General features: G+C 51.3%; 1 protein-coding gene across 1 annotated transcript; it reads right to left on the bottom strand.

Annotated features, from left to right (window-relative positions):
• Window positions 1–113: 113 nt before the first annotated feature.
• NUP160 (nucleoporin 160) lies at window positions 114–26,755 on the bottom strand. Its single transcript, XM_030949210.1, has 35 exons — window positions 26,537–26,755; window positions 26,163–26,373; window positions 25,030–25,252; window positions 24,869–24,947; window positions 23,612–23,726; window positions 20,404–20,562; window positions 19,441–19,518; window positions 18,811–18,908; window positions 18,138–18,222; window positions 17,838–17,906; window positions 17,125–17,208; window positions 16,510–16,680; window positions 16,326–16,425; window positions 15,019–15,184; window positions 14,355–14,470; window positions 14,087–14,247; window positions 12,846–12,979; window positions 12,504–12,574; window positions 10,864–11,023; window positions 10,339–10,408; window positions 7,544–7,642; window positions 7,179–7,298; window positions 6,412–6,507; window positions 6,223–6,317; window positions 5,494–5,590; window positions 5,299–5,404; window positions 5,022–5,182; window positions 4,410–4,470; window positions 3,201–3,311; window positions 2,100–2,223; window positions 1,796–1,897; window positions 1,424–1,565; window positions 730–855; window positions 551–655; window positions 114–471 (listed from the first exon to the last, which is right to left on the bottom strand). The coding sequence occupies exons 1-35, from the start codon at window positions 26,737–26,739 to the stop codon at window positions 385–387; spliced, it is 4,185 nt and encodes a 1,394-aa protein (XP_030805070.1). The 5' UTR covers window positions 26,740–26,755; the 3' UTR covers window positions 114–384.
• Between the last annotated feature and the right edge of the window lie 1,231 nt (window positions 26,756–27,986).

The following is a 27,986-nucleotide window of genomic DNA, read 5'->3' as shown; positions in this document are numbered from 1 at the left end:
GCTCCATCCTTCCCTATATCCCAGCCCTAGGACCAGGGCGGTATGGAGATGATCCCTGGAGAGGAGCACCACAGCCCCCACTTTTCCCACCATATCCTTATGCACACCTCAAATAACACTTCCATTTTATTAAAGTTGATCCAAAAACATACCAATAAATAAAAGAAATTCCCAACAGTTCCATGTCTGGAGGAGGCAGAGAGCAAGGGGGTGTCATGGCCACACACCCCAGCTCTGTTGCTCACCCACTGCCCACAAAAGGGACAGTGAGGGGACACACCCTTCAGCACTCCACCTCCCTGAACCGGATCCTTATGGAAAACCAATGGGTAAAACCACCACCGTGGGGTGGGGGATGGTGACACTCTGGGGATGTCACCTGGACTAGGGCCGGCAGTACAGGCGCTCCATGGTGGCCACGCTGACCTTCTGCTGGTAGTCCTCCATCCTGTCGTTGAGCTTCTCATAGAGCTGGGAGAGAAGCAGGAGTCACGAGGGATCCCACCCTGTCCCACCACGCTCCCACCCCATTCCCCACCCTGGTACCCACCACGACGCTGTTCTCGCTGGCGCTGCTCTCCCGCAGCGCCTGCAGCAGCTGGTCTATGGCAGTGTAGGGAAGCCACATCGTGGGGGATGCTGGGGACAGAGGGACCTGGAACGGACAGAAACCCTCACATCATGTCCCCAGGGAACATCCCACCACACCCCAACAGTGGGTGAGCTCACCTCGATCCCAAAGTACTGGTGCCCTTTGCCCAGCACAGCATCCACATACTCCAGGACCAAATCCACGGCCTCCTCCAGCAGATCATAGTTCAGGTACAGGCGCAGCAGCTCAGCAGCATCCACTTCCTGCCAGAAAGAGGGAAACTCAGCCAGGGAATGTGACCAGGATTGGGACCATGCTGAGAGAACCTGCTGTATGTCACAGACATGTTTTATGAAAAATCCTTTCCTTAGGATTTTTTCTCCTGAGAAGCTGAGAGACCTCAAAAACAAAATGTAAACAATGATTATCTGCTGCTGTGGAATGCAACAGGTGGATCTTTGGTTAGGTGTTTCTAATTAATAGCCAATCTAAGTCCAGCTGTCCAGACTGTCTCAGTCAGTCACAAGCCCTTGTTATCATTCCTCTTCTATTCTTAGCTAGCCTTCTAATAAAATCCTTTCTTCTATTCTTTTAGTATAGTTTTAATATAATATATAATCATAAAATAATAAATCAAACCTTCTGAAACATAAAGTCAACATTCTCATCTCTTCCCTCATCCTGGGATCCCTGCAAACACCACCACAGCTCTGAGCCTTGGTACTGGGCACAGAGCACCAGGCAGGTGTCCATTGGAGAGAGGGTGATCCAGCAGCTCTGGGAAACCTGAAATTTTGGGGTCTCTGGGGACAGCTGTGTCCCTGTTCTCACCTTGTAGCTATTGATGAGCCAGTTGGGCAGAGGTATTCCATGTGCCAGGAGCTTGTTGATGACGCAGCGATGGTACAGGCTGTTCTGGGATGGGTAACGCTCCAAGTAGGATGACAGCAGCCTCCAGGCTTCATCTGTGGCACTGCAAGGAAACAGTTCCCAGTGGAACATGTGCCAGCAGCTACTGCCCCGTCTGCAAGGCCATGGTGTGCTCCAGGTGATGTGGGGACAGGGTGGAAGCACAGCTCCCCCCACATCCTGTGCCCACAGTTTTGACCTTAGGAGTTTTAAGGACTTGTGACCCTCTGGATTTACACAGAGCTCCTGTCTCCAGATCATCCTCCTCCTCCCAAACTGTGGAGACAAACCTACCTGGACTCCTTGGTGGTGACCAGGGCTGAGAGTTGGTTTGCTGCCAGCCAGTCCCAGGCCTTTGCCTGTGCTGCTTCCCCTCCCAGCTGGAGCTTGATGCACCTACACGACCAAAAGCCATGGGAAGGTGGGTCCCTCCAGAGCCAGCCCCTTCCCACCGGCATCAAAGTCCCTTACAGGACTATTCCCAACAAACAACCCAGCTGGACTGCCAGGGAAAGAAGGCTCTTGGGCAAGTTCCACACCCAAGCCCCTGCATCCCTCCAGCCCTGTGTCCCCTGAGGTGGGAGGGCACCGGACGTACTTGAAGGTCAGGCCCTCAAAGATGGGCGTCAAGGGCAGCTTGAAGGTTTGGCACAGGGTGATGGCTGAGTCGAAGAGCCCAGCCCGGACCAGCAGAGACACCGTTTCCTCAGGTGTGGAGTTGCCTGAAGGGGAGGAAGAGCAGGTAAAGCCTCCCCAGTAACACCCCAGCGCTCACCAGGCCTCGCCCTGTGTTACTCATTGAGAGATGCAGCAGCAGGGTGCCAGCAGCCTCCAACACCCTGCAGCAGTACTCCTCAATCCATGGCTGGAGGCTTTCCTGGCCTCTAGAGCATCCCATGAGCCCAGCAGCTACCCCTGAAGGGACTGGACAGAGAAGCTGTGACCCACAGAGCTGTCCCTGATGGAGCACCAGCTGGAGAGGGACACAGGTAGCAATACATGATAGGGAAATGCTGCTGCTTAGAATCACTGAATTGTTAATGTTGGGAGCAGATCCCCAAGATCATTGAGGTTAGAGAGAGGACAGCCTCATCACAGGCCAGCATCCAAGCATATTCTGGCAGCACAGAAACTGTGGCACTCGGCTCCCTGCGTCACCACTCTGCCCTCAAAGCAGCTGTTCCATCCTTTCCCTGCAATCCCACACTGGGAAGTCACCTCCTCCTGACATTTAGAGGGGAAAGATGTGGACATGTTGTGTAACTTGTACCAGAGATACTAAAATACTCCAGGTGGGAGAGCTACACCTTCCTGCTTCCCAGAAAGGAACAACTTTCACAACTTTTTAACACTGTTCCATGAAGCAGGAATGTCCAGGAAAATAAATTATACATCAATTAAAAAGGTTGAATTTAATGATCTTGACGGTCTTTTCCAGCCTTAATAATTCTTTGCTTCCATTATTTCCAAAATACCTTTTTTGTCCCAAATAAGAAGCTCATCCCACCCCCACTGCAGACCACCAGAGCTTGAAAAAGCCAAAAAAAAAGGTGGAAAACTTAAAATTGGTTCTCCTGACGTGCATCTCAGACCCTGCTGAAGTCAGTGGCTGGATTTCATGGTAGTGATGGGAATTTGATGGTTCCTGGCAGCTTCTGGGTTTGCCTCTGGGACAGGACAGTGGCTGAACCCCCCTCACCTGCCACAGCTGCTGCCGACACATCGTGTTCCACCAGGGTGAGCCGGATCCGTGCCAGCAGACACTCCCTCTCCAAATCCTCCAGCTCCAGGATCTCGATCTGGCGAGTGCCTGGAACAGATGGATACTGGGCTCTCAGTACTTCAGAAAGGACTCTTTGGGCACTGTGCAGAATGTCATGGAATCACAGAATGGGCTGGAAAGGACCTTAACACTCATCCACTTCTGTGGGCAGAGACACCATCCTCTAGACCAGGTTGCTCCAAGCCCTGTCCAACCTGGCCTTGGACACTGCCAGGGATGGGGCAGCCACAGCTTCTCTGGGCAACTTGTGCCAGGGCCTCAGCACCTTCACAGGGAAGAATTTCTTCCCAACATTCCATCTAGTCCCACTCTCTGTCAGTCTGAAGCCAGTCCCCCCTGTCCTGGTGCTCCATCCCTTGTCCAAAGCCCCTCTCCAGCTCTCTTGGAACACCTTAAGGCACTGAAGAGGCTCTGAGGTCTCCCTGGAGTCCTGTTAAAGCATCTCTACACCCCTCTGCCATCCTAAGAGGATTTCTATCCCAAAAAGCACCAAAGGAATGATTAGGATTTGCTGACTCTTCCCTGCTCTCTTGACTGTGCTTATGTCCTTGATAGCATTGTCCTGCTCCTCCTCCTCCAGATGTTAGATAATATTTGGGAACAGCTGCTGCTTTGCCTGCCAGGCACACGCCACAGAAAAAACCTCTTCAGAAAAAGCAGGTTTAAAAATACCTGACCTTAAATTTTCCTACTGGAACACTGAGGATAACCTGATCCCACATCTTGGGCTGTGGCAGACACAGGCACAGCTTATTCCCAACAGGATTTCCAAAGGCATAAACAGCCTTGAAAAACTAGAAATTGCCTCAAAAAGCTGGTTTTGTTTTAAATTACAAGTTACTTCCACTGAAAAAAAAAGTGCTGTCAAGGCATCAAGCTGTTAGAAGCAGGCACAGGAGCTCCTTGGGGAATAGCTGTTCCCTTGGGGCAATTGCTGTATTCCTTGGGGAATAGTGGCAGCATGTTGCTGGGAGACACTGGGAGAGTTAATGACCTTAAAATCCCACACATCATTGATCTGGTGGAGGCAGGAGCTGCCCTGAGCCATGTCCCAGCTCCCATGGGAGCTGCAGAGAGGCTGTGGAAACTCCAGAGGCATGGAAAGGACCAGGACTGGGCACTTACTGGGAACAGCCATGCACTCGCCATCGTGGCTCCTCTTCGGGGACGCTCCTGGGCGCTCGTACTTGCAGGAAAAAGCAGAAAGAGGATTTTTATCCACCTGGTTTCTGAAGGATAAATCACTGATAGAATAAATCCCAACAAGAGCTCTCCAATTCAAGCCTTGATTTGGACCAGGGAAGCTGTGCAGTCCCTTGGGAATTCAGGCTATTTTATCCTGGGCTGTCAGGAACATCAGAATCAGATGACCAAGCTGCAGCCACCACCTCCCTGAGTCCTGACTGGGATTTGAAACACAACCCCTGGGATTTGAAACACAACACTTACTCTCTTCTGAACTGGTATGACTGGTATTCCAGCTGTTCACACTCCCCAAAACATCTGCTGTCTTCAGCATAAGGTGATGTACTCCCATACCTATCCACCAGCCCATTCCCAACAGCTATCCCACTTTCCCCCTGCCCTAAAAAGGGGGGGAATGGCACAAGGGTGATGGATGGGGTTGATGAGCAGAGCAGGACAGCTGGTCACAAGCAGCAGATAAGAAGTCCAATGTCTCTGTTCCCATCAGAAAGGATTCTGGAAGCTCCTTTTCAGGAAGCTCAGTGTTCTTACCACAGCCCCAGAGGCTGGCTGCACTATCCAGGCGTATTCCGGGCGGATCAGCCGCAGGCAGTTGATGGCAGCCAGGAAACAATTGCCCTGCTTCTGGAGCCCCCGCAGCGTCCGCACCTCCCTGCCCAGCCGCATGCCGTACTCAAACATCACTGTTCCAGCTGAAAACAGGGAAAAGTCATCAGCCAACAGCCTGGACAGAGGCCACACAGCTGGCAGGGGCAGGGAAAGGGTGTCCCAGGCAGGTGGGCAGGTACAGGTGCATCCCAAGCTTTACCTTTCCGGTAGTTGTGCCGATACACGTGGAAGGCGTAAAGCAGCTCGTAGTAGTTGTGAGTCATCAGATCCACGGCCCGAGCGTGGGACTCGATGATCCCAACGACCTGCAGCACACAGAGGCTCCAGTGGGTCCATAATCCCCTTAAAGGGGGGCTGTGCCCCCACCCAGGCTGTGATCCCAGCGCAGGATTACCTCATTGTGCAGGTTCACGTAAGGAAACTCCACCAGGTCCTGGAGCTGGGATCGCTCGCAGAGAACCACCACTAGCTGGCGTAAGCAGTCAAGCTGCCTGCAGAGGGAAGCACAAGCCTTTGGAGGAGCAGGAATAAACCCAGGAGCAGGAACAAACACAGGATTGAAGTCACAAACAACCACTTTGTGACAAGCTCCTGCTTCCAGATGAGCTCTGCAGGTTTTTCTCCTGGCTTAGAACAAATTTAAACCTTCAAGTTTCTCCTGTACTGGAAACAGAGATCCTCTGGAAAGGCCTCTCAGGAGGGCAGTCTCCCTCCCTCAATTAGTTAAAAAGCATTCCTACTTCTCCCCGTTATTACAGTATTTTTCTCTGCTAGGATAAAGCTTTCCCTAGCCAGTTCACTTACCAAACTGAAAACTCAACACTAAATCTTTTTATTAAGCAAAATCAACTAGGCTCCTACAGCTTTTAAACATAGAATGCTACACACATGATCCTTCAGTCTCTTCCCTGTTTTTCTTCCGTCCATTTTCCTCTTTTGAGAGGGTGCCAATCCCAGGTGTCCTTCAGATGAACACCCAAAAATGAACTCTACATTTTTAAAGCCACCTCTACAGATTAACTTAACACTGCAGTCATTAGTCATAAAGTGTCATTTTCCCTTCAGTTTCTTGGAAAAATGGGACCATGGACCTCCACAACAAAGGCATAAGCCTGTCACCTACCTGCCTGGATCCGGGTTTTGTGTTAAGGCTACATAGGCTTCACTGTTGTGCCCCAAATCCAAGTGATGTTTGAAGATGCAGGTCCTCAAAGTAGCCTGAAAACAGCACAAATCAGTTATAAACCCAGCAAGAAATTCCTGTGGAAGAGGTTCCTGAAGAAATGGCTTGCTGGGAAAGAAGTGGCTGTACCTGGCTTCTCCAGTCATCTGCTGATTCCATGATGGCCAGGGTGGCCAGCTCGATGACCAGCTCTGGCAGACCCAGCATCTCCAACAAGCGAAGGACCTGGAAGGCAGGAGGGTTTGTTGTTGTTTTTATTTTAGGAGCTGTTCCTGCCCCTAAAGATATTTAAGGGGTTAGATTTTAAAGGGGAATATTTGGGTAAAAAGCAGGGATCTGGATGAAACCCCAGCACAACAGGACCAGGTTATAGCTTCTCTGGAGGATTCACCTCTGTACATGGGAGATTTTTGAAGCATTTCAAGCATTAATGACTAGTTTTCTGGATCCTAAATCCAGGGAATCCCTCACCAAGAGCCCAGCTCCAGCTTGCAGCCTGCCTGAACCACAGCATTATGCAGAAGATAGATCCTATCTCAGTTTAAACATACTCATTTTAATTTGCCTCAGAGCTTAGTAACCCTTGCCTTAGGCAGCATCTTACATTGAGCCTGGACATGCCTGGCTTCTGCTTCCAGCAGCTGGATCTCATCCTGCCTTTTTCTGCTGGATAACCAAGTCCTTAGCTATCAGGAAACCAATAAGTGGAAAGTACCTAAATTTCACATACTCAGCTTGTCATTACCCCCAAACAAAGTAAAGAAAGTACACATTCCACATTCCAAAAGCTAAGTTTTCTGAGGCTCAAGTCACTTCCCACAAAGGCAGGGATGGAGGAGGAATTCCCTCTCCAGTGTGGGAGGACTTGGTGCCAGTTTAGCTGCTCAGCACTGTACCTTGTTGTAGTACTGCAGGCGTGGTGTGGAGACCACCTCACCCTCCTCAGGCTGGATCAGCCTGTCCAGGAACTCCTCTCTTCCCACCTCAGAGGCAGCTTGGCAGAAGCAATCCAAAGCCTGGAAACAGACCTGGAATCAGCTCACTATCCCCTCAGGTGACTGACTGACCTGCTGTACAGGTGAGGGGACAACACTGCCTGTCCCAAGCTTGTGAGATCTTCCCAAGAGCAGATTGCACTATGCTGCTCCAATCCCATCCCTTCCCGAAGGAGGCAGAGCTTGGGAAGGATGCTTCCTGTGCACCTCCCCCTCCCAAGGGAAAAGGTCCCAGACCCTGGGAAGGAGATGAGGGAAGGCCTCACCTTGTGCCCTTCCCCCATGACAAGGTAGCACCTGCCCATCATGAAGCAGCAGGAGCCCATGTTCACGTGGCACCAGGGCTGCAGCAGTCGGATGTATTCCTACAGGAGAGAAGGAATGGCAGCTTGGATTCAGGCCAGCACTCACTTGTGATCTGCAGGCAGTCAGGACCAGCAACATTTTGGTGGTTCCTTCAGCTACTGTGCTCAGACAAGTCCTGCTTCTTCAGCTCGAGGGCTGGTCTTTCCAGCCCCAAAGTCCCTTGGATGCACTGATCATGAAATTCTGGAAATATGTGGGTTGGAAGGGATCGTTTAAGCCCATCCAGCCCCACATCCCTGTGAAAGGCAAGGACACCTTCCACTAGACCAGGATGCTCCATGCCTTGTCCAGCCTGGCCCTGGACTCTTCCAGGCACAAGGCAGCCACAGCTTCTTTGGGCAGGCTATGCCAGGGCCTCAGCTCCCCTACAAGGAACAATTTTTTCCAGCACCCCATCTAGCCCTGCTCTCTTTCAGTAGGAAGCCATTCCCCCTATCCTGTCAGTCCAGGTCCTTGTCCAAAGCCCCTCTCCAGCTCTCTAGGAGCCCCTTTAGGCACTGGAAGAGGTTCCCAGGAGACCCTGGAGTCTTCTCTTCTCAGGGCTGAATGTTCCCAGAGCTGCTCCAGCCCTGTAAGGGGGAGATATCCCCCACATGCTCCTGGGGAAAAACTGCTTGAAACAGCTCCAGTGTCTGTGTGAAGCACCTCAGAAACAGCTCCCAGCACACCCAAAAATCAGACAGGATTCTTCCTACACCCTGTTGCAGGGAACTGCAGGGGAGATGTGGACAGAACGTGGAGGGCAGAGCTAAAGCTGCAGTACAATGGGCAGGGCAGGTGCTAGAAGGGGAATACCTGTGCAGGAGAGGGCCAGCAGCCAAGGAAGCACATGGATTACAGCATATGGGAGGGAGTGCCGATGGCACTGAGGGCACAGACAAAGCGAGATGACCCAGCCTGGGTCTGTGCCAGCACAGCATCCTCGTCATCCTCTGAGAAACAGCCATGTCCTGCTAGCAGGGCCATGGGACTCAGCAGGAATTGGGAAGAGAAACCAGGACTTGGAAGTCAAGTCACCTCTACAGGTGCACAAACCACCAGCACCTCTTGCCTCACCTTTCCTGGCCATGAGTCCTCTCAAAACCACGTGGTGACGTATCCGGAGCCTGGATTCACTCCCTGGATTAGCAGCTACAAGGGATAAATCCTGCTCCAGCTTGTCACACACAATGAGCAACATGGAGAGCTTTGGCCCATGTCCCAGCCCTCTGCTCTGTCACCAGACTGCCCCTGTGCCCGTCTGCTCCTTGCAAGGAGCCTCCTGTACCCCCCCCCCAGTTTGGGTCACCATGCTCACAGCAAAGCTGCTGTTATCTCCCTGGGGTCAAGGCACTTAATCCAAGTTTCCGTGACCGACTGGGATCAGGGAGAGGAACAGAAGGCAGTGGGGAGGAGGAGGAGCTGGGCTCTGCAAAGATAAAAGCCTGGAGGAGACACCAGTGAGGCGAAAGAAATGCGAGGAGATTCAAAGCCTGCACATATGCCAGGAGGGAGAACGATGCTGCTCCAATCTTGGCATTTCCTGGCTCAAAAGCTCTGAAGAATTGAAATTCTTCTCTCAATTCTTCTCAGCAGCAACACAAAAGGAAGTAATTCAGCCCCCAGGTATGAGGGGCTGGGAGGATAAAAGGTTCTGCTGAAAAACAGGTCACTAACAGCCTGCCTGGCCTGCTGCCTCCAGGAATGCCCAGACAGGGATAAAGCTGCACATCACGTGGAGCTGCAGACAAGGAATTGTGCGGGTCAGAACTCGAGCACAAGCAACTCCAGCTGCCAAGCGCACAGGGAGAAAGGTGGAGGAACAGTGACCTGAAATACAGAAGTCCAAAACCCCTGGAAATCAGGAGTTCACCATCCCTGCTACTGGGATGCCAGGAGCAGCCAGAGACGGAATGATGACAGGTGTTCCTCACACTGTTTTTTTACTAATAGGGACATTTAAGAAATAAATTAGTCCTTTCTGGGCTGAAGAAATCCTTCTGAACCCAGGTCCCATGGGCAATCATGAGCAGAGGAGGTACAGGAAAGGCTGTGGGCACACCAGCAGCCAACAAGCTCTAGGATTGCTGGGATATTTAAACAGGCTCTGCAAAGATGTTTCAGGAGTGCGGCGTCACACAGCCAGACAAGCCCTGGGAGAATAAACTCCTCCATGGAAAGGGAATAGCATAAACCTGAGTATCTGGATGCTCTTGAAAACAGATGAAAGAGAAAACGCAGAAGATGATTCCCCCATGGCAGGGGAGTGGAATGAGACGAGCTTTAAGGTCCTTTCCAACCCAAACTGTTCTGGGATTTCACAATCTTAAATCACTCCCCATCAAACACTCTGTGGCATCGTCTCAGCTCAGAGAACAGTGATTAGGGGTGGTGGTTTTAAACTAAAACAGGGGAAATTTACACTGGATATTGGGAAAAAATTCTTCCCTGTGAGAGTGGGGACAGCCTGGCACAGGTTGCTCAGAGAAGCTGTGGCTGCCCCATCCCTGGAAATGTCCAAGGCCAGGGTGGACAGGGCTTGGAGCAACCTGGGATAGTGGACTGGACAGTCCATGGCAGGAGATGGAACTGAATGAGCTCTGAAGTCCCTTCCAACCCAAACCATTCCAGGGGAAAGCAGAACTCCAGCACTTGGAAGGATGATGTTTCAGGGAGTTTTCCAGCACCTGTGAGAGGGCTGGCACGATGCACTCACCTGGAGCTGGGTGTACTGACAGCTCCCCATCAGGCACTCTGGGAAGAGGAAGCTGGGATTGCTGGGCCATCTGAGCAGAGGTTAAGGAACATAGGAGAATCCAGTCTGGAGAGCTTGGAGAACTAGTCTGGAAGCCAACATGCCTCTCATGCCCCGTTTGTGGGGGGAAAGGAGAGAAGATTAAGCTGCTCTTTATACAAGTCATTATTCTGTAATAAGATTTATCCATATTAGAACAAAATCACCAGTACATCTAATCCCCAACTCCTGCTACCCTTCCAAATCCCCCAGCATCCCACCCCACCAAGTCAAGTAGTGAGAGCTTAGGGGCTTAAAGTCAAAAACTCAAATCCTTTACCATGCACCTAAACAGGATGAAATCTGTGAAATCTTAAAATACCCACAAATCCCATTAATGCCAACAACATCACTCCTTCAGGAGGTTTGTCTTGGAAATTTGGAGGTGGAAAACTGATTTTGGAATGGCAGGAGGCTCAGTGGCAATGGATTCACAGCCAAGGATACAGCAGAGGCAGAAAATCAGTCACTATTGAGGTGATAAGGTGGGGCCAGTTCAAACTTGTCTCAGCCAAAGAGGTGTTTGGTTGCAGGAAGAGTCGGGATATGATGTGTTTTCTGGCCACTTCCTGAAAGAAGAGCTCCACGATTGTTTGAGGGCCGGATACTAAAAGTAGAAATTAAAGGAACAGTGAGTAGAGAGCCTGCAGTAGAGATCCCAGGTTTTCCACCCTGTCCTGTGCTCATCAGCCCAAACAGCACAGATTAAGCCAGGGCAAACCAAAAGCACGTTCCACACTCCAACTTGTTGGTTTTGGATTTCTCCTGCCGTCTGGTTAAGTCAGAGGGAGCAGCAGGAGATCAAAGTGCCCCATCCTGCAGTGTTTATTAACCACAGCTCAATTAAAACACACAAAAAAAGGGCTCTGCTCCCTCTCCACTTGTTATTCCCAGCCCAGCTGCAGCTTTCCAGCATGACAGAGCTGAGGGAGTGCTGAGCTGGCTGTTCCATTCCCTCCCTCCTCATTCCAGCACCCCAAAAATCCCCCCTTAATGACTGTTCCCAACGCCTCTCCCTGAGCTGCCACCTCCTTCCCTATGCTTCACATATTTCTCCCCAAAGAACAGTGGCCAAACAGGACTTTCCTCACAAGCCAGCCAAGAAATAACCCACGACACCAGCACACACAAAGGATGTTTTCAACTTCCCTGACATTTCCAGCTGCCTCCTGCACCCAGACTCTCCATCAGGGAGAGCTCAGGCTCTGAAGATCACCAGTGTCAGAAAGTGGAGGAAGCTCTTTCCCAGCTCACACGTGGCACTGCTGCCTGTTTGTCCCAGATTCCCCCAGCTCCCTCTGAAGTATCTCAGCCTCTAAGTGCTGACTAGTCACAGCAGGCTCTTACCTGCATGTTTCCTTCCCATCCCTGTTCACCTCCTCCCTCTGGAACCACTTCAAGGCCCACACTTCCTTAATTAAGCAGCATTATATTCTCCCAATAAAAAAACTAACCCAAAAGTTACATCTTTGCAGCAGAACATAAAAGACATGAACCAAATACCAGCTTCAGTGTTTTGGGGAGGTATTTCCATATTTTTAAACATGTTTGGAGCAAGTACTTCTACATTTTCATGCTTCCCCCTAAGCTGTTGCTCTTGGTTGCTGTAGGGTAAAGGCTGGAGAGCAGGACAGGTTGGATGGAGCAGGTTGCTCTAAGCAACTCCAGCTAGTGGAAGGTGTCTCTGCCATGGCAGGGGGTGGAACTGGATGAGCTTTAAGGTCCTTCCAACCCAAGCCATTCCAGGATTCTGTGACAGACCTGGTCTGAGCTACCACAGCCACTGTGAAGTACATGAGGGGTAAGTTTGGGTGATGCTGCCAGGGTTAGAATGACAAATTTTTGGCTCAGTGAGGCATTCCCATCCTTCTCAGGCTGAGAGTAAAATCTGAGTTCTGCGCTCTAAGATCCTTTGTTGTTGCTTTGTTTATTTTTTTTTTTGTGGACAGCCTGACAAACATCCCCACTTAAAGCAGGGTCATTCAACCACACAGTCCATTAGCTCCCTGCATAAAGCACTTCCCTTAGGTGGCAGAGTCAGGCTTAAATAACAGAAAGGGAGAGTTGATGATCCGTGGACACCTTACCCAGTTTGTGTGGTGTCAGAGCCGTGGTGTCTGCTAACTCCAACACGGAGAGATGCTGCAGATTAGATTCCCTAGGGAAGAAAGGAGCCATCAGTGAAGAGACAACAAAACGCCTCCCGCTCTAACTGTGCTCATTGTTCAACTCCTACAGAGCACAGAACAGCGAGGCCTCACAGGGCAGATTTAGCACAAGGCAGAGTCAGCTCAGAACATGGAAGGGAAAAAAACCCTCCCCAGTGCTCCTGGAGTGATATTCCCACAGCAACCACCTGCTTTCCACGCCAGGAAGGGCATTTCAGGTGGATTAAGGAGGACCCAAAGCCAGGTCAGGTAGAGACTCACAGCGTGTCCACAGGGACGTCAGAGGCCAGGCGCTGGCTCGCCCACCGGATCAGGAAGTAGGACAGCAGCAGGGGAGAGGTGCGGTGCAGCAAGTCCTGCTGGGACTGGAAGAGCTGTCCCCCTCCCAAAACCATCTGCAAGGAAAGCCCAGAGCTTGGCACACTTGAAGCAACAGCAGGGCAAGGGCAACCAGAGAAGTTTGTGTCAGGCCCAGCTTGTCCCTTCTGCAAACAGCAAGGTGCTCAACAGCATGGCAGGAACTCAGCCCTCCCAGGGAACCAGCAGGACTCTTGACCCCCTTCTGGAAGTGTTCAAGATCAGATTGGAAGGTGTTTGGAGAAACCTGGCCTAGTGCAAGTGCCCCTGCCCATGTGAGGGGCTTGGAATTAAACAGTCTTTAAGGTTCCTTCCAATCCAAAGCATTCCAGGATTGTTGTCCCTGAGACTGAAATCATGGCTTTGCTGCAGAGATCACCTCAGGGTCTCCATAAGCTCCAGCAAAGAGTCACAGCAGATGAAACAATCTGAGCTTTTGAAGGACACAGGTACATCAAGGTGGGAAAGCAGCAGGTCACATGCCTCATGGTCTGGGAGAGCCCTGCTCCAGAGGGCACCTTGCAATGCACCTTAAATGCTACCAGGATAACCCCACCCAGGAAAAAGGGATTTATTTTCAACCAGGAAACTCCTGGCTATTTCTAAGCAAATAATATTGGTTTAAACAAGGCTGTCCTTGTCTGGGGACTTGTTCTGTGTCGCTGTGTCCATCCAAAGCAGCAGCACCTTGCCTCACGTGGCCTCAGGCCTGGTGAAACAGACCCAGACCAGTCCATCCCACCATTCCAAACACAGCTACTCTCGTGGGGATTGTTTGCTCTGGCTGGAGCAGCTTCCAAGGGGATGAAACTGCAACATTGGAGCATGCTGCCAAAGAACAGAGCTGCCATCACTGCTGGGAGAGGGACAGGGGACAGCTGGAAGAGCTGCATGTGTGCTCATTCACACAGGAGGCTGGAATCCATGCCCTTCTCCCACAAATACAGCTTGGCTTCCTGCTTCCTGGATGTTCACAGAAGAATAAAGGGAATTAGGCTGCTTTGCTCAGGAAGACAAAAGGAGCTGGAGGAGAGAGCAGGACCTGCCCAAGCCTCGGGCTATTCCAACAGCCTTGTGGGAAGAGACAGAGCTCCGCCCTGCACCAGAAGCCCACAGGACTCCCAAGCGCCAGGAGCTGTACTCACGGGATCCCCGAGGCGCAGCAGGAGCTGCTGGAGGATGAGCAGGTCCCGGCAGAGGAGGAAGCGGACGGTGCAGATCTTGGCCACCCCCCCGCACACCACGTGCGCCGCGGTGCTGCTGCCGAACAGCTGGGACAGGCTCATGCGCAGCGCCAGGTGAGGAGCTGAGGGGAAAACCACCCAGGTGAGGCAGGAGCCACACAGGCAGGAACCATTCCCAGGATAAAGGACACTTCCTAGCGTTTCCCAGAAGCTGGTGAAGTGCTTTCACCTCTTTCCATGTCAGTGTCTGTCTCGTAGTCCATCTCTCGGATGAGCAATCCAATGGCATGGATGGGGTTCCTGATCTCCTGCAGTTTGCTGTGGATATCCTCCATCACATTTTCCCTGCAACATCAAAAAGATCCTCATCATCATGATGAACAGCAAGCTGAGGTTCCAACTGAAGAGGGCTCCCTTACACTCCCTTCCAGTGAGGATCAGTATCTGATCAGCCTGGACATTCCTAACTGGAATCTTTGGCTAGCTTGTGAGTTTTATTACAGCGCCTGCAGGAACCAGTCTATTTATTCCACTCCCTCAGGCTACCAGGAAATAACAGCCAGATAGCTGGCATTCCACAAGGAAACAATTACCGTTAGCACAGGAACCACACAGGACCACAAGGTTTGACCAAGGCTCTGACCTCTCCCTTCTGTCTCCAGGCACCTCTTTTCACACCTAAAGGGAATTTGTGCCTTTTCTGCTCTCCGGGTTGTGGAAAGAAGACCCTGCTAACAACTCCAAGCCCTGGTCCCCCATGCCTGGAAAAGCCTCCTGCAGCACAGGGCAAGGAGCCCACACATCTCAAACGCCCTTGGATGACAGGCAGGGACAGCTCTGGACAATCCCAGCTCAGCCACTCTGAGAAGCTTCTGGAAAACACATCTCCTTACGTGTCATTAGCTATCAAGTCCTCCAGGATCTGCTCTGCAGCCTTTTCTGGAGGCTGGAGGCGGGAGCAAGCCATTTCCATGATGAATGCCATTTCCATAGAAATTGATTCTCCAATCAGGCGAAGGCACTGGACAAGACAGACAACATCACGAGACATCTCCAAATCTGCAATGAAAGAATCTAACTGTGTATTTTCCAAGAGATTTCCAAGGGAAGGTGGGAAGACCATGCAAAAGCCAGTTAGTTCAGCTCCTATCACCAGTAACAGCAGACAGGTCCCAGTTCCCTATGCCAAACCTTCCCCAATAACAATGAGGCTGAATTAAAGCTCAGGAGTCAACAAGGGAAAGATTTGGGCTTTATTATTCAGAAAATAAAAAATGATGCAACAATAAAAAAATTAAATTCCCTCCAAGGGATTTTTTCCAGCCACAGGTTGAAAGAAAATAAGCAGTGCAAAAAAATATATCCTGAAGAAAATGGCTCAGCTCAGCTCTGCAATCTTTTATGGGTCAGATTTTAAATTAAATCCCATTTTTTGAGACCGTGACTGTTTAAAACAGCCAGGGAAGGAACTGCTGGGGCTCCTGCTGAGGCTCCCAATCCAGCTCAGGCCCCAGCTTTCCTTCCCTCTGCTCCACAACAAGCTCAACCAAACAGATGACGATCCCACTTTATAAAAATATATAAAAATCACTCAAGCATGAAAGTGGAGCTTAGGTAACATTTTCCATTGCCTTTTTCTTAGTGAAACGGCATTTCAGGGCCAGCAAAGCACAGAGGGCACTGTGGTGACAATATTAATGACATGTTTTCCATACTCTGGCATTCACTTCCTGGAGACAAGGAACAGCACGGCCCCTCTCCACAGCTGATGTGAAAACATTTCATAAACCCTGGAATGATTTGGGTTGCAATGGACCTTAAAGCCCATCCAGTCCCACCCCCTGCCATGGGCAGGGACACTTTCCACTATCCCAGACTGCTCCAAACCCTGTCCAACCTGGCACTGGACACTCCCAAGGATGGGGCAGCCACAGCTTCTCTGGGCACCTGTGCCAGGGCATCCCCACCCTCACAGGGAAGAATTTCACCCAACCCAAACAATTCCATTACTCTACTGGCAGCCTTGACACTATTTTCTAATTGCTGGTGTGAGCATGATGGCAAATTTCACAAAATAAGTACCCCTGCAAAACCAAAAAAAAACCCAACTATCTCCATGCAAGATCAGGAGTTCTTCAAGGGATCTCTATGGAAGCTCCCACATCTCTGACAGGAGGGAAGAAACTCCATGTATTCTCACCTTCAAAGATGGCAGCATCATCCTCAGTCAGGAGGTGCTCATTGGAGAGGAGATAGAGATGATCAACCAAGGAGCAGGGCACAAGGAAGGACATGGAGCCCTGAAAGGTGAGGAGAAAGTCCTTGAGCTTCCCAAATCTTCTGGAGAAACTTGTTCAGGGAATCTCACCACCACCCAGCCTCACCTTCTTTAGCAGGCACACCATGCTGGTGTAGGGGTTCAGGTGCAAGGCCAGAGGCCGGGAAAGAGCTTCCTGGTACTGCAGGCAGCAGGCATAGAACTTGGACCAGAATTCCACCTGCAGCTGCCAGAACTCCTCTGGGGAGCACTCGCATTCTGTCACACTGCCCTGGAACTGGTGGGGGCAAAACAAGGGAATCAGGAAATGCCAAGTAAAATAAGAGCAGGATAAAACAAGGGAATTCAGACCCAAAAAGAACTGAGGGATCTCTCAGGTAGGTCTCCTAATAATTATTATTTGGATTATTTGGAAGATAATCCCTCTATTTTGGATTCTCTTCCAAAATGATGAGCAACTGCTCTGCAAGGTGGTGGTCTGGGCACCATGTGATGGGTGACCAAAGTGCATACAGGGAGCAGAGGCAGAACAGCCAGGATTCCAAAAAAACAAGAGGGAAAGGAAATCCCAGGCAGGAAGGATGAAGACTTGTACTTTTTGAAAAGTTACATCATTCCCTTTGGAGAAAAAAAGGATAAACTGAGGTGCAGGGTCACCTGGAATCTAAAATATCATGATACCACGTACAACACAATATCCTGGAAGGAAAATCCATCTCACCTCATTTTCCACAGCTAAGGTGACCTCTTTCCTTAACTCATCCCACGTCAGATCCATGTGCCGCTCAGTTCCTTGAGAAAAGATCTGCAAAGCAGCACAAGAAACTTGGATTTTAAGGCAAAATAAAAGTCTCAGCAAAGGTTCAAGCAGCACTCAGTGAGGTAAAGCAGGACAAGAGCATCAGCCAGCACTTTGTGGGATGGAAGTGTTAAAAAAAGGTCTGGACGCTAAATTTGGGATACATGAATGTGTGGCAGTGTGCAACCACCACACCTCAAGAGATTTAAAATCCCGGTGATATGGCATTTGGGGAGATGGGTTAGTGGTGGTCTTGGCAGTGCTGGAGGGAACTGTCAGATTCCACCATCTCAGAGAGCTTTTCTGACCTTAGTAATTCCATGACACATCCTGACAAACAGCACCACAGGGCGCTGAGTCCCCATTCTCCTCGCTACATCAGCAGGAATGAAAAACAAGCTCATCAACTTGCTGTGCTATCCAAGGGGGAAAAAACCAATTATCTGGATTCCAGGTTCCGTCTCCAGCTGTGGGCACACAGCAGCTGCAGCACAGCCCAGCAGCTACCAACTCACTCCAGGGATTCCCCATGAAAACAGGCCTGGCAAGAGCTCCAAGGAATCCTGCTGCCTCACATCTAAAGGGCCAGGAAGATGATGAGAACAGAGAGCATCCCAAATTCCCCTCTCACTTACCTGCAAAGCCTTCTGGATAGCTGCATTAGTGAACCGGCCTGGCATGAAGAGATATTCCAAGTAGATTTCCTGCAAAAAGATCGTGACTTCAGGAAGCTCAAGGATGAGGAGAACACTTAAGCTGCTGTTTCTGGTCTTCCCTCCCATTATCAACATCATCCCCTGGATCTGCATTTCTATCCACACCCTACTCCAGCCTGGGATCAAAAATGGCTTCCTGCACACTCCTGCCTTTGTTTATTCCCATTCTCTCTCCTGAGTGACCTCGTTGTTTTTGGTGCTGTTCTACAGCTGGCTCACCCTGGGATCCTGATCCTGCCGGACTGTCACCTCCTCCTCAGGGAGTGGCTGCACAAACACCTGGTTCCACTGGCCCGCAACATTCCTGCAAGGAAACAAACCTGGAATCAACTTGGCATCCACCTGAACCAAACCTGTGGCTTTCATCAGCAAAAACAGCCTTCTGGGTGTGGAAAAGGAGGTTTGTGCAGTGACAAGGGACAGATTTTGGCAGGAGAGGTTAACTGCGGCATTCCTTGCCATAAACTGATGGAACATGTTGGAATCCTTCATTTAATTCAACATTCTCCCCATCTCACGAACTCACAAGCAACTCTCAGACTGACTAGTAGCGTCTTCTAAAATTTGCACACTCACAGCATTTTTCATCCATTCTTCAACTCCCTGGCTCTGCACCAAGCCATCCTCTCAGCTTTATACTCAGGGATGATCCTTTCCCATCACCATCTCCACAGAACATGTTTTTTCCTGGAAGGGACCACCTGGTTGTTTTGAAGTAGCTATAGGGAAGCACAGCACTCCCTCTGCCACATTTAAACTCCACTTTCAGCAATCCTGCTGCCTGGATTTTTACATTTTCCATGTTCCAGCACCTTGAGTATAAATCTCTAAGTTGAGGAGCTCTGTCAGGATTTTCCTGCAGTTATCCCAGTGATCCATGCCCAAAACTCACTGCTCAAAGTTGATGTATTTCACAACAGTTTGGTTCTCCTCGTTGTGCCACAGTGCCCAGATCTCGGCCGAGGTTAAGGCAAAGTCAACCAGAGTCTCCTAGGAAAGAGGGAAAGAGCCAATTTCCTTTCTTATCCCCAAATTAGAATACAGCAGAGAAAGGTGGGTACTTAACAACAGCAAAACATTCCCCTGTGGAATTTAACAGGCTTTGGGAATTGTTCAGTCTGGAAAAGAGAAGGCTTTGGGGTGAACTAATTGCCCCTTCCAGTACCTGAAGGAAAGCTATAAGAAAGACAAGTGGGGAATTTTGACAAGGGCTTGGAGTGACAGGACAGGGGGGAACAGCTCCAAACTGAGGAAGAGGAGATTCAGATGGGATATTGGAAGCAATTGTTCCCTGTGAGGGTGCTGAGGCTGTGGCTACCCCATCCCTGAAAGTGTTCAAGGCCAGGTTGGACAGGGCTTGGAGCAACCTGGTCTAGTGGAAGGTGTCTCTGCCCACAGCAGGAGATTGGAACAACAAGAGGAGCTTTAAGGGGTTCCTTCCAACCCAACCATTCTGTGACTCTGTGATTTAAATCCCAAAGTCCAGGACTCTTCCTCCTGGGGGCCAGGCCCCAGCTCTCACCTGTGAGGAGAACAGGGAGGAAATGTGGTCAAGGCTGTAGCGGTTGCTCTCAGTGCTCACCAGCTGGAAGACACAAAACTACAAACACACCTCATAAATTATTTCCTGAAGGACTAAACCAACACATCCCATGGAATATCATCATTCCAGTCCATCTCCCTACCTGGTGCTAGGGGTAACAGAACCTAGAGGACAAGAAGGGTGAGCTGAGCACATCACTGGACCCTCTGCACAGAAATCCTGGCTTCACCCGTCTCCCCAAGGACACTCAGCCCTGCCTGGACCTGAAGGACTCCAAAGTCTTTCCAAACACTAAACTTGAAAAACTGTAAGACCACCACACCCAGCACTACCAGTGACCACAACATGTGGGAGAAGAAGGGGACTAAGGTGGGAAAACCCCAATTTCTCAGCTGCAGGCCCAGCTCTGCATGTTCTTCCCAGAGCAGAGCACTCGTGGGACAGCAGGACTCATGTTACACACTCTTGTTCTGTGTGGGAATTCCCTGGAGAAAGGAATAAGCTGTCCAACAGATGAGCCTAGTTTGTGCAGTCCTTCCCCTCCTGCTAAATTTATCCTTCTCCACAAAAAGTTCTCCCCAAGTTGTAGAAGCATCCACATGCTCCCAGGAGCCTGGTGTAAACACACCACCAACACTTCCATGCTTTTAGCTCCTTTTGGACCTTTCCTTTTCCCACGGCACATCCACGCTTTCAGAGCAGGAGGTAAACAAGTGAAGCAGCGCTCATGGATCAGCTTAGTCACACAGGGAATTCCACTCCCAGAGCTCGGGCACACATATCCCCCAATGCTGTGAGGTGGGGGGGGGAATGTTTATTTAGAAACCACCGATCCCTCAAGAGGGTCACACGTGAAGCTCTTCCCTATTTCTTGCCTTCCAAACCCAAGTCCTAGGGGAATGACTCCTCTTCCCAGAGCCTGTAGAGCCCGTGGCTCCATACCTGCCCTCGCTTGGGAGCGTGCATGTAGACTCCCAGGTAGAGGCCCAGGGACTGGGAGAAGGCCAGGCGCAGGCGGTGCCCGGTGCCGGCCGCCAGCCGCAGGTCCCTGCTGACCGGCATGAACTCCAGCAGATCCGCCACCATCAGGCACATCTGATCCTGCAAACAACAAGAGTAACAGGAGAGCAGCTTAGGAAATACTCTGGATTGAGAAACTGCTCCTCTCCTTCCCCCTTCCAGACAACATCTGCCCAGCACTTTGCACAACAGATGTGAATTATGGCTCCATACACTTACCTAAACCACTCCTCGGCTTCTCCCAGCTCACCTGGGCCCCCTGCCCATCAATCCCACAGGCTGCCAGAGCCCAGGCATGTAGGAGAAAGCTTCCCCTCCCTCCCACAGCACATTCCAGTGCCACTGAGCTGTGAAAGCACCGTGCTGCTCCATTAGCTCTGGCACTCAATATCTGGAGCAAGAGGCTTTTATTAACTTCCTATTGACAAAGACACTTTCATTATTGCTGAAAGCAGGAGAAAATCCATTTGGGATGGCTCCTTGGGCCTCAAAGCGCTCCTGCCTTCCTTCCCAAACGCTACAGTAGGTCTGGAAACAACCCTTATCCCAGGAATGTGTATGTTGCAGTTGAGATGGCCACACATACATTGTATGATGATACACAGTATCACCATCCAATATCAGAAGGTTTCAACCCATACACAGTAACACCTGAACCACATCAGAGGGCTTCAGTGTCTGCCCATACAGAGCAACATCATCTCACCTCAGAAGGCTGCAAGCCTCTGCCCTTCTTGTTCTTTAGCCCAACATTTCATACCCCTCCTGTTGATGCACTGCACCTGTGAGCCCTCTGTTCCCTTTGGTGATTGGTCAGTAACACCTCAGCACGCCATGGCTCATCACCTCCAACGCTGCTCACCTGCTTTTCACAGCTGTAGCCAATTAGGGATGAGGCTCAGGCACAGCCCCACTCCCAATTCCCACAAACTGAGTGCCTACAATTCCCTTTTTTTTTTCTTTTGAATAAATGCTATGTCTACTTTTTCTCTACAGGGTCCTTGCAGAAGAAATAGTAAACATGGTACAAGTATCTCTTTTGTGGGTTCCACCAACTCTAGAATTCATCCCTGTATTGACCTTGATTCACTCTCTAAACTTGCATATTATTAAAATGCTTATACTTACATTTATAGAATATTGACAATATCAATGGCAACATACAAGAATATGCCAAAGGCCAAACATCAGGATATCAACAAAATCAACAGCTATACAATTCCCCAATAGCTATACAACTTTTAACAATACCAATAATTATACAGCTATATAATTCCAAGTTATAACCCTTTTACAATTGTTAATAAAGTAACCGTGAGATAAGTGTAGAATGGATAAAATGCAAGCACAACCCTTTGTCTGCATACAATGTAAATACATTTGCAAAACTAGATCTAACGGGGATAATATGCAAAGACAACCATCCAGTAATAAAAACAAGAACAAATACCAAGGCAGAACATTGCCTAAGCTGCAAACAAAGCACAGCAAAATGGGAAACACCAGGAAAAGTTGAGCTCAAGTCACCAGGTTGGTTGAGGACTTTGTCATTTCCACAGCTGAGCTCCCTCATGCCACTTCCATTAACCCAAACAAGGATGATTATTCACACAGAGGATATGGAATCACTCCATCCAGGCACTGTACTCTGAATTTCTCCCTCTGGGAAACCTGCTGGTAGCAGTGGTTGTATTCAAAGACAGCAGGGTCCCCTGAGCGACAGTAAGGGCTCAACTGGCTGGATGACTGCAACTGACTATTGCTTTTTTCCATAGTGCTCCTATCCAGGGAGCAGTTCCTTCCCAGTGTGCACCACGGGTATTCCAGTGTCCCCTCCACACACTGTAGTTAGGAGTACTTGGGTCTTTCAAACATCCCAGTTTACAATGGAATTCAGTAGTCACCTGATGTGGAGTACAGCTTGGCTTATTCAACCCCTTTCAGCTCAATATTGCTTCTGCCCATATCTTCTTCTGATGCTGTACAGGACACCAGGCAAACTGGGGGGGGGGGCTTGTCCACTGCCCTCTAAGACAGGTGATTGCTGGAGATCCTTTCAAGATATAGAAATTTGGGCATTTGTATCCCATAGTATCACCTTGTTGATATTCTTGCAAGGGGAAGACAAGAAGCTCCGCACTGTGAATAGCTGGAGGTGTGCCACATCTCCCAGCTTGCATGTTGTCAGCTCTGTCCCACAGTCTTTTCCTAACTTCTTTGCAAACACTAAATGCAGTACTTGCATCAGTCTTAAAATCTTATGACTTTGCCCATGGTAAAACCCTACAAAGGGCATAATCAGTAGTCTCAATTCCTTCTCTTTTCCACAAAGCTTTCCATGTAGATAAAACCCTGTGTTCTTCACTTGGTAAGTTATTTCCCATTATGTCCTCTGCAGCTCAGCTGTACCCAAGGTACAGTCAAAAATCACTCTGGTCTGGACCAGGCAGCTTCTCCTGCTGCTCTCACCACTAGTTTGGGCTCTGTCTCAGGCTGTACCTCACCCTACAGCCCAATCCTGAGTCACATCAGGGTCACCATAGGTCACATACACCACAGCACAGGCTGCAGTTGAGAGGGCCACTATACACAGAACATCACCATACAGTATCAGGAGGCTTCAACCCATCCAGAGTATCACCCTACCACATCAGAGAGCTTCAGTGTCTGCCGATACAGAGCAACATCATCTCACCTCAGAAGGCTGCAGGCCTCTGCCCTTCTTGTCCTTCAGCCCAACCTTTCATACCCCTTATTGCTCATGCACTGCACCTGTGAGCCCTCTGTTCCCTTTAGTGATTGGTCAGTAACACCTCAGCACTCCATGGCTCATCACCTCCAACACTGCTCACCTGCTTCTCACAGCTGCAGCCCATTGGGGAAGAGGCTCAGGCACAGCCCCACTCCCAATTCCCACAACCTGTGTACCTACAGGAATGAGGCTGGACAGGAAACCCCTCGCTTCACAGACACTGCTACAAACACACACCACAACTGTTCTCACGTATTGTCCCAAATCCCAGAGTGGAGAAGCCACAGCCACAATTTAAAGGGAGACAGATCCATGCCAAGCACTCACCTGTGATTCCTTGGGCTTCATTTTGCTCCCCCAACCCCAGGTTCTGCTCACCTTGTAGGACCACATCCGGAGCTTATGGTCCTGGCAGAGGGCAAAGAGGAAGGCATCGTGATCCAGGCAGTGCACCGAGAGGCTGACGGGCACATCTGAGGGGCCACCATCACCTCTGGAAAACCAGAGGTTACATCAACACCTTCAAAGAAAATTCTCCAATCCTGGAAATGTCCAAACTCAGCCTGGACACTGGTCTAGTGGAAGGTGTCCCTGCCCTAGGCAGGGGGTGGGACTGGATGAGCTTTAAGGCCCCTTCCAACTCAAACTGTTCCAGGATTTCATGATTCTAAAATCATGGCAAGTGCACATATCCAAGGCAGTGGGCTTCCTCCATAGTGCTTAAATCCAAATAACGCTAGGTGAGATCAGGAGAAGGGAATGTTTCAGCATCCACAGAGCAGAGGATCCCACCACACCAGTGACACCCAGTTCTTCACTTACTTTGGTGGAACTGAAGCAGATTCCCACTTCCCCATCCCCAGCCTGGTACTTGCAAAACACAGGTGAAGGATCCAGAGGGAAAAAAGGATCCAAGCAGGCCCCAGCACAGATCCTGCCACCCGACAAGGATCCAAGAAGCCATGAGCAAGGATCCTGACAGTCCCAAATGATGCCTTAAATTTTAGCTTTCATATTTTCCAGATTCCATACCCAAAAAGTAAACAAATAAACAGTAAAAAAGTAAACCTTAAACAGCAGCAAACTGAGGAAAGCAATCTGTGAAGATGGATCCTGCTAGACCCCGGGCAGGATCCATCCTACGGGATCCCTCCAATCCATCCACTGGGGGCAGACCCGCCACAATGGTCAAAGTCCCTCAGGGCATCAAAGGACTCACTCCCACTTCCAAGAAAAACACTCTAGGACTCAGCTCTGCCCCCTAAGCCACCCTAAAGATCCCAACCCACCACGGAGCATCCGTGTGATCCCCACGTAACCTCTGCTTGTCAGGAACACGCCTGGCTCCTAAGCACCAGGGCAGAGTAATCCCTAATCCATGCTGGCTGCGAGCCACATCCTGGGCAAATCCTTGAAGGCCAATTACTAGAGAACATATTCACAGCCACATGAAACAGCAGGACCCTGCTAATCCAGCATTCCACTCCCAACTTCCGTATTCTGATAGCTCCTGTGACCCCGTTAACTTTTTTGGGTGGAGTATTTATAGGTGCCTGTGTGACTCAAGCTAAAAATTCCAGGTGAGGGGATCCAAAAGCCAGAATTAGCTCAGTTTATCCGTCCCCAGGAACTTACCTGATGGCAGTTGGCATCCAGCCCGTGAGGAAACGCTGCACCACCGAGCTCTGCTTCAACTCCACGACAGAAACACTTCCTTCAAAAACAAAAGGAAAATAAAAAATGAAGATCAAATGAAATTCCAAGATGGGAGAGGGATTGTAGTGCCCAATCCTTACCAGGAGCATCGGGAGGAGGCAGCTTAAGGACAAAGATCCCTCCTGAGGCAGAGGGAAGGGCAAACAGAGCCTCCCCTTCGCTGCTCAGCCAGGCTGCAGAGGCCACAGAGTTGGGAGCCAGCCCTGGCACGCTGGGAATCACGTAGTAATTGGAGGGATCCCTGATGTGGATCTTGCTGATATCTGTAAACACGGACTGCACTTGGCTCTCCGTTATCAGCTCCTGTGGGGAAACGGGAGAAAACAGCCTCAAGTTGTGCCACAGGAGGTTTAGCTTGGATATCAGGGACAATTCCTTCGTGGAAAGGGTTATCAGGCACTGGAACAGGCTCCAGTGGTGGGATTCCCATCCTGTGTGGATGTGGTGCTTGCGGACATGGGTGGCCTTGGCAGTGCTGGACTCCATGATCCTAGAGGATTCAATAAAACATCAAATCCTGAGCACATGTACCTAAGGCACAGGGAAAAAAAACCCCACCAGACATTGATGGAATGGCAACTGTCTCCTTGATAGAAATGATTTTTCCAGTAAAAAATCCCTGGCATAGCTCAGAGAAAACTGCTGGTGACACATCCCAGGAAGAGCAGCTCTGCCACAGCACAGGGTCATCCCTTGAGAAAGCTCTCCAGAGCTCTAAAAGCAGAGAGAAGCTCTCCAAGAGAGGAGAGAATCCTGCTAAGAAGCAGGGACAAGAGGAAAAGAGCCAATGGGGAGAATCACAGAATCCTGCAATGGTTTCAGTCAGAAGAGACTTTAGAAACCATCCAGTTACAACCCACATCCAGGGAATGATGGTAAATGTGATATAAACCCTGCCTAGAATCCATCTGCCACATGAAATACAGATCCCAACCCAGTCAAAACCAGCCTGTAGCCTTTTCAGCTGAGGGAAAAAAAGACAATCTATCCAGGAAGGGCTCTGGAAAAGCTGAGGCTCATTCCCAGCAGCAACTCCAGTGTCATGACATAGGCTGGACACCCAGCCAGTTCCTGAGCAAACACGGCGAAATTCCCCAAACCTCCACTTTTCTTCTTGTTCCCGATGTATTTTGGGTCACCTACCCCTTCCCAAGCCCTCCCTGTGCTGACAGGGTCCCCTGCCCCGGCTCCCGGCGGCATTCCCGGCACTCACGCTGCGGTAGAGGCGGGCGGGGTGCGGGAGCAGCAGGCGGTGCACGGTCTGCGCCGTGAGCAGCAGCACCACCAGGTGACTCTGCACCTCGCACAGGTGGATCCCGCCCGGCAGGAACGGGCAGCCCTGGATCCGCAGCCGCACGGCGTTGTTCAGCAGGTTCACGTCCAGGGACTCCTCCACCAGCTCCACCGTGTCCCCCGACGTGCTCCTGCGGGAACAGAGGGGCACACCTGAGCATGAGGAAGGTCTGAGAGGGCAGAGACGAGGATGAGGAGGATCTGAGGGACAGGAGGGTGTCAGAAGGGTGAGAAAGGAGAGATGTGGATGAGGAGGGTCTAAGCGAGGCAAGGCGGACGGGGGCGTGCACTCACCATCGCACCCAGCGATTCCTGGTGGCGGCCCCGAGCTGCGCGCTCTCTTGGTAGCAGAAGCCGCCGGCGCTGTCGCTGTAGCGCCCGGCGGGGAGCGGCGCGATGCCGGGGGGCACGAAGCTCAGCTCCTGCGGGGATCGCGGCGGGGCCCGCCCGGCCGCGCTCAGCTCGAGGCAGCTCCGCGCCGCCAGAGCCGCCGCCATCTTGGGCCGCCGCGTTCCCGCCTTGGCCGCGCGGGGCACGGCGGGAAGGAGAGGGAGCGGGCGCCCCCCGGCGGGCGGGAGGACGGGGGCAAGAGGGGACAGGAGCCCCCTGGCGGGCGGGGGGACAGGGGACGAGAGGGAGAGGAAGGGAGGAGAGAGGAGGAGAGGGGAGGACTCGGGGCGGGAGGGTGGAGAGACGGTCTGAGGAGAGGGATCCGGCATGGAGATGTGGGAAGGAGACTATGGGGAGAGGAGAAGGGGGAGAAGGTGTGGGGAGGGGCTACAGGGAGAGGGGAAGGGGAGGGGCTACAGGGAGAGTGGATATGGGGAGAAGATAAACGGGGATTTAGGGAAGGGGTTTGAGGAGGATCTATGAAATTAGGGGCAGGACACTGGGGAACAGGACAGGAGGTCTGGTTTAGTGGGGGCGTGTGCCCTCAGCAGCACCCACCCTGGCAGCTCCCAACACCCACCGGTGCCCATACCTCATCCCAGGGAAGCAGCCGCAGCCGCCTTCCCGGCCATGTCCAGCACACTGGACCCAGGCACTGGCAGAGCACTTGTTCCCATACTGGTGAGGGCTGTGGGGACCCCACCATCCCATGGATGCCACATGTCCCCCCACAACACCACACAGTGCCAGCACCAGCGCTGGGCCTGGCCAGGCTCCCGCTCCGCTCGGAACAATCCGGCCTTTGAGCGGATCCAGGGCCGGCGCACGAGGCGCCCGCCTGTAGAATGGGCCCATTCTGGTGGCAGGTGCCGTGAGGGGCCGGGGGCTCCAGCTGGGCCCCAGCTTTACTGGGGGGGGTTGGAGCCCAGTTGGATTCGCCACACAGTTGGATTTGGGGACTCAAGTGTCACGGCAGTGCCAGGGCCGTGCATCACTCATGGAAGCGGCTGAGGTGGGATGGAGAGGCGCTGGGACCAGGCTTCACCCGCGGGCACCCATCCGGCCTTGGCAACAAGGAGTGCCCTGCATCCACCCCGTGCCTGGTGGCCATGGCTGTCCATGTCCCCGTCTATGTCCCCTCGGGCAGGAATGGGGGGTGCCCATAGCTGGGGCTGGGACCCCTTCGGGTGCCCATGTCGCCTGGGAAGTGACCCCACGGGTGACGCGGTGGCTGCGGGTCCGCCATGCTCGGTGCATCCCGAGATAGGATCAGGAGCGTCCGGGACCGCCTCGGGACTGTGCCGGGACAGTACCGGGGCCACGCCAGAAGCACGCCTGGCTCTGTACCGGAACA

This window comes from Camarhynchus parvulus, chromosome 5 (assembly GCF_901933205.1).
Source record: "Camarhynchus parvulus chromosome 5, STF_HiC, whole genome shotgun sequence".
NCBI classification, from domain to species: Eukaryota; Metazoa; Chordata; class Aves; order Passeriformes; family Thraupidae; genus Camarhynchus; species Camarhynchus parvulus.
The sequence above is the reverse complement of the archived record's forward strand: the minus strand, read 5'-3'. Positions and strand labels throughout refer to the sequence as shown.